This window comes from Poecilia formosa, unplaced genomic scaffold (genome assembly GCF_000485575.1).
Source record: "Poecilia formosa unplaced genomic scaffold, Poecilia_formosa-5.1.2 Scaffold272, whole genome shotgun sequence".
Classification (NCBI taxonomy): domain Eukaryota; kingdom Metazoa; phylum Chordata; class Actinopteri; order Cyprinodontiformes; family Poeciliidae; genus Poecilia; species Poecilia formosa.
The window spans coordinates 733,447-748,003 of NW_006800211.1; the positions used below are offsets into that span (position 1 = coordinate 733,447).

At 42.8% G+C, this 14,557-nt stretch overlaps 1 protein-coding gene across 13 annotated transcripts in view; it reads left to right on the forward strand.

Annotated features, from left to right (window-relative positions):
- The window catches only part of LOC103151141 (serine/threonine-protein kinase BRSK2-like), a 93,370-nt gene extending 80,371 nt beyond the window's left edge, over positions 1-12,999 (forward strand). For 6 of the 13 annotated variants that reach the window (XM_016681184.1, XM_016681186.1, XM_016681187.1 and 3 more), the window contains 7 exons: positions 1,684-2,308; positions 2,665-2,713; positions 3,082-3,205; positions 4,055-4,235; positions 5,189-5,281; positions 7,582-7,620; positions 10,395-12,999. In XM_016681184.1, coding sequence (XP_016536670.1) covers positions 1,684-2,308; positions 2,665-2,713; positions 3,082-3,205; positions 4,055-4,235; positions 5,189-5,281; positions 7,582-7,620; positions 10,395-10,618 — 1,335 coding nt within the window. In that variant the 3' untranslated portion in view covers positions 10,619-12,999. The remainder of the gene's footprint in view (positions 1-1,683; positions 2,309-2,664; positions 2,714-3,081; positions 3,206-4,054; positions 4,236-5,188; positions 5,282-7,581; positions 7,621-10,394) is intronic. The other 7 variants (XM_016681191.1, XM_016681196.1, XM_016681193.1 and 4 more) reach the window with 5 other exon arrangements.
- Positions 13,000-14,557: the final 1,558 nt, after the last annotated feature.

Consider the following 14,557-nt stretch of genomic DNA (forward strand, 5'->3'; position numbering starts at 1 on the left):
ACACACACACACACACACACACAGAAACACACAGACACAGAGACACACAGAGACACAGAAACACAGAGACACACACAGACAGACAGACACACACACAGACACACACACAAAGACACACACACAAAGACACACACACACACAGTCCTCCACCTCAGAACGCCATCAGCAGCCACTTCAGACTTCATCCAGCCTGTGGGACGCAGAGCGAGTCCTGAATGTTGGGACTTTTCATGGTGAAGTCCTTCAGCTGTGGTGAGAGGAGATGATGATGATGATGATGATGATGATGATGGTGATGATGATGGTGATGATGATGACCAGCTGGCGTCACACAGAGCTCCAGATGAAGTGATTCTGGATCTCAGATCCAGAGATGTTCTTCCATACGTGTCGACCTGCTGAACCGATCATCAGAGATTCGCTGCAGGGACAGAGAATCTGTTTGGTTCTGTCCTCATTAGATAAGTCTTAATAATGCGATAAATTAGGAAATATAATTAATAAAATTCTAATTCTGTTGTATTTGAAATCTATGCACCAGATGACCTTAACTGATGTTATCATAGCTGAATCGATCGCTGTTTATTTATCTTAATATCATAACTGACCCTGATAGCATTGTTAGCAAAATAACATGCTACCTGAGTTAGCTAGTGGTAATTTAATGCAAATAAATATGCTAACTTGCTAACTGACCCATAATCAGTTTCCTTTTTTAAAAATTAAATGGTATGAGCATAATTAAAGCACTAAATGATCCTGATTACCATATTGATATAATTAATGTGCTAACTGTAATTGTATGTCAGCGTTGGTAATACACTCAGCTTTAGCGCACACTAGCATAATTAAAACACTAACACACAGAGACAGTGGAGAAAAAGGCAAAATGTCTGCAAATGACTTGGAATCCAGTTAAACAAAAAAATATGGAAATAATGAATATGTGGGGATCGACTGTAATCCACCTCAATGACATAGCAGCAAAAATTATAAGCTAACTGCAATACTAGCATTTAGGTTAATATGCTAGCCTAGCGATAGCTGACATACTCAATATGTTAACTAACCTTTAGTGGGATATTAGCATTATTAACTTGTCAATATTTAGAATAAAAAGGTGACATGCTAACTGTTAGCATGATAACGATGCTAACTGATGGTCTCCACTCTGAAGTGGCTGCTTGGTCTTGTGTTTTTGGTCCACTGCGTTCTGTGGGTTCTGGCTGATCCGACCCGATCGGATCAGTCATCCCTTCCTGTCAGCACTGAGCATGCTCTCTGGCTGTTCTCCCCGGCGGAGGGCTAAGCTAAACCTGTTAGCTGGGTCACCAAGCTGCTAGGGATGCACCGACGTTCCAGAAGATAAAGACTTCTCACTGATGAGTGATTTCAGCTAAATGAGGATTAAAACTACGTTTGAACTCGGTGCATCCCTTCATGAATGCTTCACTGCTGCCTCCTGATTGGCTGATCACTCTGCTAATAGCATGTCCTGTTTTCTTTCTTTCTTGCACTCTCACCTCCTCCTGCCTGCTCCTCTCCTCCCACCATTTTGTTCCATTTCTGGCTGTTTTAATCTTTTTTTCTTCTGTATTGGAATGAACTTTTCGGGCTGTGGTGTTCTGGCTTTCTCATTGGCTGACGCTGCTGTCACGTGTCACGCTGCATGGCCAACCGCAGCCCCACCGCCGGTTTTTCGTCCCGCCCCAGTCCCCCGATCTGTGTCAGTCCCCGAACTGCAGCCCTACGCACCTGAACGGGGTGGGGCCCCGCGCACCCTACCAGCCAAAGATGGGGTCCCCCCTCATGCACCCCCGCACGCAGACCCTCCCCGCCAAGCCCAAAGTGTCAGAGAAGCCCCTGCAGACCACCAGGTCCAACCCGCTGCCCCACACGGCCCAGACCCCCGGCACCCCCAAACCCGAGCCGTCCACGGCGAGCCAGCCCCTGGCCCCCAGCAGCCCGCGGACCAGACGCCACCCTCCCCTCACCGTCCCCCCCAAGCTGTCCATCCCGCTGTCCCCGGTGCCCCCCCTGTCCCCGCTCCGCCGCCACCTCCACCCTGACCACAACGCCAAATCTGTCCCCATCACGCAGGTAACCCCCCACCCCTCCCCCAGGGGGAGTCCCCTCCCCACCCCGAAGGGCACGCCGGTGCACACGCCCAAGGACAGCCCGGCCGGCACGCCGAGCCCCACGCCGCCGCCGAGCCCATCCATCGGCGGGATGCCCTGGAGGACGCGCCTCAACTCCATCAAGAACAGCTTCCTGGGCTCGCCGCGCTTCCACCGCAGGAAAATGCAAGGTATGATGGGAAAACGCTGCGGTTTCACTTCATCTGATCCAATTCATCCAAACAGATATTCATCTAAATGCAGCACAAAAACAAAGCGCTCCAGTTTTCCTGCAGCAGCTGAAGGTTTAGTTTGTATTTGTAACTCACAGTCACCGAAAACATGAACCATGAAGCTCCGCTGCGGTTTGGTCCGTCGCTTCCCAGATGAATAAGTTATGATTCAAACATGACGAAAGGTGAAGAGTTTCAAGGAGTATTATCACTTTACAACAGAGTAGCTCCTTACAGTTGTTTTAATGAATGTAGGAAAACTGAATGTGCTGATTAGACAACAGAAGTTGATCCAGATGTTTGTCTGCCTGCAGTTCCCACCCAGGAGGACATGTCCAGCCTGACCCCAGACTCGTCTCCAGAGTGAGTTCAGCTCTTCCTGCCGTCCGTTTCATGAAACCAGTCAGTGAAGCTGAAGGGAAGGTGGGAAAGTGACGGAGGAAAGCAGCTGGATGAGTCAGCTGACGCCATGTTGCTGCTCCAGAGTCGCACCGTTATAAATAACTTTAACAGAAATAGAAAGGCTGGCGTCACCCAGCAGATTAATCTGAAGATTTATTCAACCGTCTGTTTGTCTCATGAAGCTTCCTGGGGATCCTCAGGTTTACCACACAAAGTCAAATTCATGCAGCTTTAAGGATTTTCCAGGAGTTTCCAGGTTTTCCAGCATGTTGTTTGTGTGACACCTGAACGATGTTTTTGTTTTGGTGACTCCTGATTGGTCCCTGCAGGCTGGCTAAGAAGTCGTGGTTTGGGAACTTCATCAACCTGGAGAAAGAGGAGCAGATCTTCATCGTGATCCGGGACAAACCTCTGAGCTCCATCAAGGCCGACATCGTTCACGCCTTCCTGTCTGTGAGTGGAACAGTCAAAGCCCGATCTGCTGACAGGAGAGAGGAAACTAGCTGCTCATCTTCAGGTTCTGATCAGATCCTCAGGCGGAAAAGTTTGGAGTAAAAAACATTTCTGGAATTTTTAAAAAAAAATATTTTAATAAAAACATGTAAATAAAAACTATAACTAGTCACAGAACCATAAAAACAGAAGGCAAAGATTCTCAAAGTCAGATTCTGCTTTAAACTAATTCTCAAAGTCAGATTCTGCTTTAAACTCAGATATTAAAGGCTCACTGTGAATGAACTGGGGACACCTAGTGGCAGCAGGGCAAACTGCAGCCAGTATTTAACGTGCTGGTCGTATGAAACAGAAACTGTTCAATCCTCCCATTTCTCCACGCTGCTCGGCGGAAACCGTTCCTCTGCTGCTGAAAATGATGGAGCCAGAAGTTTATGAAGGGAGAAGCAGCAAGCAACATTCAGATCGGCCTAGTCAAAGTCTGGATTAAATCTGACCTTAAACAGGAAGTTCATGCTGGAAAGACTCCTCCAGACATTTTCAGGAAATATTATTTATTATTATATATAATATTATTGATATTATTTTTAGGTTGTTTGGATCATTTTTCTTCTCCTTAATAAATATAATTTAATCATTTTTAAAATGTATTCAGGTTATCTGATGTCAGCTTCCTGTTTGCGCCTAAAGAAAAATGTTTTTATTTCTCACTGGAAGCAAAACGTTTGATCTGATCTGAACCTGAAGCGAGTTTCAGATTGAGTGTCTGATCGGCCAGACGCTGACGCTGCGCAACGCCCCATCCGTCACGCCGCCGCTCTGTGTGTGTGTGTGTGTGTGTGTGTCCAGATCCCCAGCCTGAGCCACAGCGTCATTTCTCAGACCAGCTTCAGGGCCGAGTACAAATCCACGGCCGGTCCCACGGTTTTCCAGAAGCCGGTCAAGTTCCAGGTGGACATCACCTACACGGAGAGCAGCGGCGCCACCAAGGAGAACGGCATCTACTCCGTCACCTTCACCCTGCTGTCAGGTGAACACACACACACACACACACACACACACACACACACAGCACAGGTTAGCAATCACCACAGGCACCACACTTACACTCGAGTAGAACTACATCAACATATTTTTACTCAAATAGAAATGAAAAGTAGCCGTACAAGAAAGTATTTAAGAGTAAAAAGTATTTGGTAAAAAGCAACTCAAACTGTTGATCAAAACATTGGTTGAATATTTTACATCACATCATCACTCAGGTGGAAATGTTGGTATTTTAAAAACCAAAATGAAATAATTACAAAATCAGTCAAGAGAAAAAAATGGACCAATTAGTTTTTTCAATCTAAAACAAACTGCAGCTGTCTGTGTTTTAAACGTTTGTTCTTCATTCAGTGAAGTTACTCAGAGGAACAGCAGTTAAAATAAATCAAAATATTTTTTCCAAAAAGTTACTCAAGTAAATAAATAAATAATAATAATAAAGTAAAACTGTAACTATTTGCTACATAATTCTTGTAATCAATAACTGTGTTTCCATTGACAACAGTTTGATGTTTTAGTAAATTTGCTTAATGGAAATTCACCAATTTTGAAAAAATAAATTAGTTTGATACGTAGCTTTGGGGTTAACATGAGGTGATTTATTTTTTTGTCCTCATTGAAATCACAGTGAAAACACTTTTGCGCATCACATGATCAACATGTTGCCACTGGCAAAAACCACAAAGACGACGACAGGAAGTTGGAGGGTCATGTGATTTTAATTGCGTTTTCAATTGGAATATTGTGGGAGTTTTTGTGTGGAATATTGACAAAGTTTTGTACATTTGTAAAGGAGACGCAGCTTGTTACTGAGTTTAACGTTTGAAGACGGACGGTTGGACTGGATTAGCTTTAGAGAATCATTGTCAGTGAATCAGATTTAAATGGTTTAAATATCTCGTTTCTAAGCAGGTTTATGTTTGTTCTTCCTGTCAGGTCCAAGTCGGCGTTTCAAGCGCGTGGTGGAAACCATCCAGGCGCAGCTGCTCAGCTCCAACGACCAGCCGGGCATCCAGCCGCAGATATCCGGTAAGTCCAGCTCTTCCTCCTCCTCCTCTTCCTCATCCACAGCACCTCGGCTCGGATCGGCTCGGCTCGGCACCGCTTTAGCACTCCCCATGTCCCCGTGCATGCTCCCCCGCCTCGCCCCATCCCATGGCGCGCTCGCCATCCTGTGCGGCTCCGCAGTAAGCCGGCGGCGTTTCTGGACGCTCAGCAGGCGTAGTTCAGCCTCCGGACAGCAGGGGTCTCTCTCAGCGCTGCGCTCAGCAGAAAGCCGGCCGACCCGGTTCTGGTTCTGATCAGAAAGACGCACTGAAGGGAAGAAAGCGTGACTGTGTCCTCCAGGTGTCTGTCTGTCCCTTTCTTCATGTCCTCACTGTGGTTGTTGGCTTGGTAACGGCTCCCTCTTGTGGTGAAGAGCAGCAGCTACAAGCTGGGGATCCGTTATCAGAACCCATCGCTCCTCCACGCCGCCCTGCTTCCCATCATGCACTGCTTCACTCCAAACCCTCCTGGATGGACTGAACCACCAGCATTCTCCATGGAAACCCAAACCCAGACACGGCCGGACCGGACCGATCAGAACCGGATCGAACCGGGCTCCTGGCCTGGTCTGGGTTTGGGTTTTCTGGTTCTGGATGAGCAGCCATCTTGGTCCATTAAGAAGGAACCTGCATGTCCAGCTGTCCTCATGTGACCTGATGACCGTCTGTCGGTTTAAGAAACCGAATGTTAACCCCTTCATTCCACGTCAGCGTCTAGAGGTCAAAGTTCAAAAGGTTTGGAGAAAACACCATCATCATCATCATCATCACATTTTAACATTCAGAAGTTCTCACACTCTGTAAAAAATAGACACTGTAAAAACACAAAATATTACCAAGTATTTTGTTCTGGTTTCCACCTGAATTAAGACAAAACCAGTTTTTCACCTTAAAATTGATTTTTAAAGAACTAGAGCCACTGGCAGATTTTTTTCACTTGTAATATGGAAATAAAATTATAAGTGAAAATCTGAGAGTGAAACTAGTAAACTTTGAATAAATATTAAGAAGTTATTGACTTAAAACTAACTCGATTCTTGCAGAAAAGTTGCTTGTCAGTCAGTTTTGTCTTAATTCCAGGGTTCTAAGATTTGTGCAATAGAAACCAGACAAAAATACTTGGTAAGATTTTGTGTTTTTGCAGTGAAATAATTTCAGAACCTTTAATGTGATTTTTATCCTGTAGAATTAATCCATCAAACATCTGCAGGAGGAAAACAGAAACGAAATACTTCCTGACATCAGCATCAAACATCTGCGCGAAAGTTCTTCTAATCTGTCAGATTGTGAGAACATCTCTGATCCGCAGCCCAGATTTCCTGTCAGATTATTTCTGGACTTTAAAAGGGAAATTAAAAGTCTTAACTGATCGTCTGAGTATCTCCAGAGGCGTTGTGGTGGTTAATGCAGTGGCAGGAAGGATCTCCAATAGCAGTCAGTCTTCCAGTGAATCTGAAGAGACCTCTGACTGAAGACTGTCATGATATGCTAACATCTCGATTTCCGGGCACTGCTAATCCACCTCATTTGCTTTTGCTGCTCCTTCATGTTCTTAAATCACAGGATGTCTCTGATTTTCAGGAAAAGTTTTTGCAGATTCTCCATGAAAGGCATCAAGTTACATTTATTTAGCTTCTAGATTTGAAGGTTTGTTGATTCTTTTCTCTCTTAAATCAGTTTTTAATCTTTGGTGGCCTTGATTTGTTCAGTTTGTTGTAGTTTAGTCTGAGGAATCTGGGAGTTAAATTACAGAACCTGAACTTTTTCCTGTCCCTGAGAAACGACCAACAGATTCTCCTAAAACAGAGTTCTACTTTTTATCTAGGAAATAATTTCTTTAAGTTTTCTCTTGTAATTCACCATTTATTCTGTAAACTGACGTGTTTCAACATTTGAACAAACGATAGACATAAATACGTTTCCTAAGCTCATGCAGTTTAGCAAAACAAACTGTTGATGAATCAGAGAAAACAGTTTCTACAATATTTTCTACGTCTGGTTGAGTTTCATCCTGAGTCTTATGACTAAACTGATTGTTTTCTGAAAGCAGCTACAGATATCAGCTGCTAACACTTTAGTATTTCATCATATTTTCTGTGTCTTGTCGGGGCAGAGACGTTCTTTCAGTCTCAGAAAAGGAAATGTTTTAACGGTAAACTGGCCGTAATTAAACTGTGATTTAGCTGTGGAGGAAACGAGGCGAGCGTCGGCGTCTCTGGAGGTTTGTGGTGGATGTTTGTGCTTCCGGTGATGAAGTGCTGCGTCTCTGTCCTCTCCTCCCAGACGCCTCCCAGCGCTCAGCCAGTAAATCCTCCAAACGCGGTAAGACCCAAACGGACTGGGAGCTCTGGTTAAACTGGATCCACTTCTGGCTTCTAACACGTCACAGCAAACTTTCTGCGGCTTGTCACCAGCACCACCAGTCCGAACTAACACCTGTTTGACAGAGTCATGAAAGTTCATCTTAACGGGTCATTTGTGTTTAAATGTGTTTTTTACAGCAGACAATTTGAGATCAAATTTTGTTTTAATGAAAAAAAATCTAAAGTATTTAAAGAAATAAGAGATTTAGATATCTTAAAGTTATTCAAAGAACAAACTAAATTAAAGGCACAACTTTTTTCTGATCTTGGTTATGTGCATCAGCATAATGGATTTTAAATGTATAGAACTGTATTTAAATATAAATTTACATTTTTTAAATACGTTCACTGGCTTATTTAAAAAATTTTCATGCATTTCTGTTCAGTTTAAAAAAAACTAGCTGCAAGCAGAAAATTTTAATATACATTAAACCCTTAAAAATATGACATTAGATCTGTAAATAGTTTTACTATAAAAACTGTAAAAATCTAAAAGGAAAAAAAAAGTTTTCAATAATTTAATAAAGTAAATGATGAAAAATAAATCTGATATTTTAAAGTTTGTGTTTCATCCCAGATGAATAATTTCTGCTTCGCGTGGATATTTTTGATTTTCCTGTGACCGTGCAGGAGAAATGATGTGATAAGATGAATGTGGTTCTGTCTGGACCTCGGCTGGTTTCACCTCACTGTGGGTCGGCTGTCGTTCCACAAAACCGTTCTAGAACCAAGAAAATAAAAATCACTGGCACTAAATACCAACACTGATGTAAAAATGTGATGTTGGGGAGGAGAAATGGTAAGTTGCCATGACGACGGCACATTTATTACAACCAAAAACCATCAGATCCCAAACACTGTTCTGCACTAACTCTGGCAGTAATGTGTGATGTTTGTTTTATTGTTGCATGATTATTATTGACTGATTATTAACAATATCTGTTCAAACTAATGGATGCACTTTTGTGAGTTCTGTGATGGATGTTGACGATGATGTTGGGTTCAAAACGGGTTTTGGAAGACGCTAGTTAACGGATCGATAGGAAAACTTAGGCTGACATTGTGATTCATTAATATTGATTTTATGGCCGATAAACATTTTCAGTACCACACGTTGGCCATGAATACCAGCAGCTATTACTGTGATTTTTGGACCATTTTCAGTTTTCCAGTCATGCAACAACGTAGCTTTAGATAGTTGCTACTAGCTAACTGTGGACTTTGATTTTAACTTTAACCACTGTGACATTTTACCGTTTTTACATTTGTAATTCAGGTTTTATCGATTATGAGATAAAAGCTATAAGACATCACAGCTGGATGAACACTGGACTAGTTTCATTCATTCATATTTGTTGTTGATAAAATCTGTTATTCACATTAGTTAATGTCCGTCTAATTGATTTTAGTTTCATCTACCTTCAGAAAAAGGCTGTATCTGTTTTAATTTAAAAGCACATTTTAAGACATAAAGTTGGTTATATGATAGATTAAGTAGGAGCTCCTTTGCAGAATCTCTGGTTCTGACTAACATGATGAAATGTCTTCCAGTGCTTTTTTGGGCCTTCATCACGCAGGAGAAACTGAGACTGAAGTTAAATCTGAATAAACTACGACAGAACCATAAGAACTAAAACCGATCATCATTTTGTCCAAATGTAAACCAGTGATGGGGATGCAAAGGCTTTGCTTTATAAGGGCAAACTGGAACTGGCACCAGAGGTCAGTATTTATATCACAGGCGGTCACCAGAGCATCCAACAGTCAGTGAGTGAAGGTCATCAGATTCAGATCCACCAGTCAGATTTCAGGTAAAGCAACATGATTTGGTGTTGCTGCTTCAAACACCAGATTCAAGCATCTTCCTCTGACTTCATCTCACTGAGACTGAATGTAGCCAACTTTGAGTTTTCCTCCTGTGGTAACAACTTCCACACTGAAGAGTGTTACAGTTAGCACAGCCTGTGGAAGGGGCAATCAACGAACAAAAAAAAAATCAGCTCTTTGGGTTTCTTCCAGTTGACTTTTAGCCACATTTAGTTCCAGCATCCACACCAGCTCTGTTCAGTCCGCTTTAAAAACTCGTTTGTCTGGAAAGTTTGATGCATTTGGGCAGGAGGGAACGCGCAGTCGGACGAAATCTGACACCACTTCATTTTTGTTTCCATTTGGTGAAGAAGGAAGTTGTGCTCAGTGTGTTCATCAGAGGTTTTAGAGTTGTTTCCTTCAGTGGTTCTTAGTGTAGCGCCCCCACAGGCCAGGAGGGGAACAGGTTGGTTTGACTAAGAGCTGAGGGAAAGAGAACCACAGCAGCTGGAGGAGCAGATGATCCAACCTGGGTTCCTAGTAAAACCACAGGACAATCAGAAGGGAAAACATCGCTAGAGATCGAAGTACCACCTGGGTCTCATGCTAACCTGAAAGGAACACCATCAACCTCCAGAGAGAGCCACTGTGACTGGAGACCTTCACTAACTGTAGGATGCTTCAGCAACCGCCTGATGTTTCATGACATACCTCTGGTATCTGCTGAGTAATCCTTGCATACATGTGACGGTTTAAATCGGCTCCACTGTAAACCGTTTCCCGGCCGAGGTGTCGGTCTCCTTTTCTCCTGCTCCACTCCTCATCTCATCACCTCCTCTTCTTCTCCTCATGTTGACCCCATTGCTCATCTGTTGTTTGTTCTCTCTCTCTTTTTGTTTTTCTTTTCTTTTCTTCCCGTCTGTGTAGGCAGCCCGTTGAGTAACTTCTTTGACGTAATTAAACAGCTTTTTTCAGACGAGAAGAACATCCAGGCGTCGCACTCCCCAGGCGCCCCTACCTCGACTAGCTCCCCCACCAAGCATGCCCCCGGCAGCAGGCCCAGCCAGACCCCGCCCAATGACTCTAAATGCCCCCCAGGCAAAGACAAAACAAAGATGGCCGCCAGCAGCAGGACACAGGAGCACCCTTAAGGAGCAGTAGCTGTGCATGACTAGATGAGAAGCAGGAATCAGGTCATTAAGAAGCAGAGAGCTGCTAACTTTGCCCTTTAGCCCCAAGTTAAAAAAAAAAATCTACTTTTTGCCTATAAATTTTGTACTGTATAATGGGAATGGCTCAGTTTAAAAGTCAATCAGTATTTTAAGAACTAGTAGCAAATGTAGCTTTGCTGTCCCTCCTTGTGTCCCTCTGTGTCCTCCTCACATGTGTGATGGCTTGACTTGTCTCTGCCACCAGGGATCATCCATAATAGCTATTAACCTCGACGGCTCCTCAGCTGCAGCCCGCCGCCGCCGCCGAACCGAGCCCGACGCTGAGGGAAAGGCGGAGCATCCCTTTTTGATTCGCCCAACATTACCAAACGCAGACCATCTCAGAAGAGTTTAAAAAGGAAAAAAGGCCTTAAGACAGTGACGTTTGTCCTCCTCTTCATCCTTTTTCTTCCAGTTTTCCCCACATGTACATACAAAAAACTACAAAACAGACTCCTTTATGGGATTTCCTGACTTGAATCGGTGGCGGACGGAGGGACAGACTCTGCTTTCTTTTTAACGTTGAGTTTTTGTGACTGATTCTGGGGAACCAGGACAGCACAGGAGGTTCTGTGATGTTCTAAAGATGAATGATCTCTTCTGTTGTACAGGCCAGTTGATGATCTGTGTTGTGACATTAGGTTTTCAGTTGATTTGTATTTAAGTTCAGGTGTGGTCACACCAGAAAGGGATTGATCCGTTAGCTAACTCTGACATTCATTTCTGTGTGATCTTTCTCCTAATCCTCATTTATTTCTACAGTTTAACTTCTCTAAGTCTGATGAGATGCAGAAACTTAAAATGAACAATTTGTTGGATGCAAAGTTAACATTTACCCACTTTAGCTCATCTTCAGTACTTCAAGTGGCTGTCGTTAGCATAGCTATCATTAGCATAGCTATCGTTAGCATAGCTATCGTTAGCATAGCCGTCGCCGCTCAGTCACATGCTAAGGACAGCCTGTCGTTTGTTTACGACCGATAGTTACTGCAGCATAAATCTGAAAAACTTTTCTTCTTCTTTATTTACAAACAATGATTTTACTGATAATAGAAGTGAAATGAAAATGTCAAAGATTTTTTAAAAACTCGATTTATCTGGCATAGACTTTATTAAACTTGAGCCTAGAACTGTAAGGCTTACCTTTAGAGACACATTAAGCTGCAGTGAACACATCCTTGATGCTAGCGCCACCTTCTGGGCCCTTATTGGCTGTTTGACACTACATACATAAATGCACCAGGTGGAATATTGTTCTCATGTTTTCTGTTTAAAATACATTATTTTTTGCAGCTGGCGCCCTCTGCTGTTGGTTTAGCAGATTACAGCTCTAAGACGTCTTCATACAGTTTAATTATTTTTTCAGTATTTAATTTATTTTGGTTTTGACCGGTTCTGGTGTGACCACGTTGTTGGTAACTCATCTTTCTGTTATGTTGCACTTTCGACAGCACTTCAGTTACATTAAAGTGATTTTTTTACATTTTGTTATTCAGGTTATTTTTTGTATTATCTGCAGGTTTCAGACGATACTGAACTGCTCTGAATATTTTTCTATTTGAATGCATTTTTCATGCGCTATTTATCAGTTATTTATATCAAAGATGTAGAGAATGTTCCTGAAATTGATTATTTAAAGATATTTTTCTCATGTTTAATTTATTTTCTTTTCCCTTTTTGGTTTTTGTTGTTTTTTTGAGGAGAGAAACTTTGTAATATATGTTTGAAACTGATTTGTTGTATTTAAGAATGTAGATTTAGCCTCTTTGGGAGGAAACCCCCTCTGTTGGGCCAATGAAGACTCAAACATCCATCGTGTAAATAAGCCGTTTTCCTGACGAGCTTATTTAAAAAACCAGGGGGATTCCTGTTCTTAGCTTTGACCTTTGACCTCGTACGGTTGTTTGCATGTTCAGCATTCGTCTTTTCTTTGCATGTCGCTGTTGAAATGTTCACCCGTTCTCTTTTTCTGTCTAGGTTTTTATGCATTTTTTTAATCTGAGCTTTTTCATTCATTTTACCTTCAGATTTGTTATTTTTTATATTAATTTGTTCTTTTGCCAGCCGCCTCCTTCCTCCCCTTACGTTTGATTACTGTAAGCACACAGTAAACATGCAAAGCATCCTAACCACTCATGTTTCTCGGAGACGGACTCGGTTCAGAGGAAACCTAAAGCAATACCTCCCATCTTCGCTTTTTCTACTGCGGGAATCCAGAGCACACTGAACGGACTCGGAGCAGGAGAACCACTGGCAGCGTATTCCCTTGTGATGTTACTGTGAACAAATTCAGTGCTAAAGGAATAAATCTGTTGACTTTGGCAGGTTTCACACTTCATGAGGTTTATTTATTCAGAAATATTAAGTTTTAACTGAAAACGGCACGATGGGAAATTATTTCTAATAACTGGGATTATCAACGTTAACGGATCTGATTAATCTGAACATTTAAAGTGTTAATAATATGTAGTAGTTTGATTAATCTGCGCTTTGTGTAAAAGTAAACCTAATAACCAGCTGGGTCGTCTTTTATGAAAGATGATAATTCAGATTATTTAAAGTTAAAAGATAATTAACTTTAAAGTGAAAGTTCATTGCTTTGAATTTAAACAAAGCAATAAATTCAAACTGGTGCAAATTATCACAGCTGCAGGTTTTAATCCGTCAACATGAAAAGGAACAACGTCAATTAAAAATAAAGGTGTGAATTAAAATGTTTAGAAGTTATAAGTGGAAGGAAACAGTTTAAAAAGAAAGTACCTCAGAGGACGGCTGGAGGTTTAACCGGGTTTCTGTTCTTGTAAATATTTTACGGATCAGAACCTGCTCAGCCTGAATGCAGAAGTGAAACGTAGAACCAGATGTTTGTTTGTGGTACCAACCAGAAACGATCGGTCAGAACTTCTACCCTCGACATGCAGCGTGCAGGTCAGACAGTCTGTGGATCAGCGCCTCCGCCAGGCTCCTCAGGACCGGCAGGAGGTCCGGGTTCCGGTCCCATCCCGACCCAGACGGCGCTCCCTAGCAACAGGCAGTGGAAGTCCTCTCTGTCCGGCAGCCGGTCCAGATTCTGCAGGAAGAATCCCTCACAGAACCGGCAGAGCTCAGCCGCTGCAGAGACGCAGGGAAAACCAGAACCGGATCCATAGGAACGGGTTCAGAGAGAATGACACGTTTCACTCAGAGGTCCAGAAATAAAAACGCCTCATCCAGTCAGCTTCAGAACATTCTGCTCCGGTTCTGGAGGGTCGAACTCGTGTTTCGGTACCTTGGCGACCCGGTAGACGCTCACAGCGTTGTCTGCAGTCAGAGTGTTGGACCGCATCGCATCGCAGCATCGCTGCAGCGGCCGAGCTGGAGGCCAGCGGTCTGCAGCAGCTGCAGCACAAAACATTTAAAATCAGCCAAATCCAGATGAGTCAGAGTTCATCTGGAAAATATTCAGGTTTATTCAGACGTGATGGCAGAGCTTTCATTCTTCCAACTCCTTTTCAAAATAGCAAAGACGAGAAAACACCGAGACTTTCTGTTAGCTGGACTTTATGTTTATCAGCTTCCTTCATCTGATGGCCTGCTGTCGGCTCTCAACTGTAAAGTCCATCCAGAGACGGCGGCCATCTTTACTGCCATAAACAAAGTCTGTGGCGGCTTCTGCACACGCGGGCCGTAAACCGCTCACACACACGATTCATTACATTTAACTAGTGATATGAACAACCATGCAGAAACAGTCTGCTGTGAACGCAGCCCTTTAGAATCAGAAACTTTAGAATCAGAACCTATAAAATCAGAACCTTTAGAATCAGAACCTTTAGAATCAGAACCTTTAGAATCAGAACCTATAAAATCAGAACCTATAAATTTTTCCAGACGTAAATC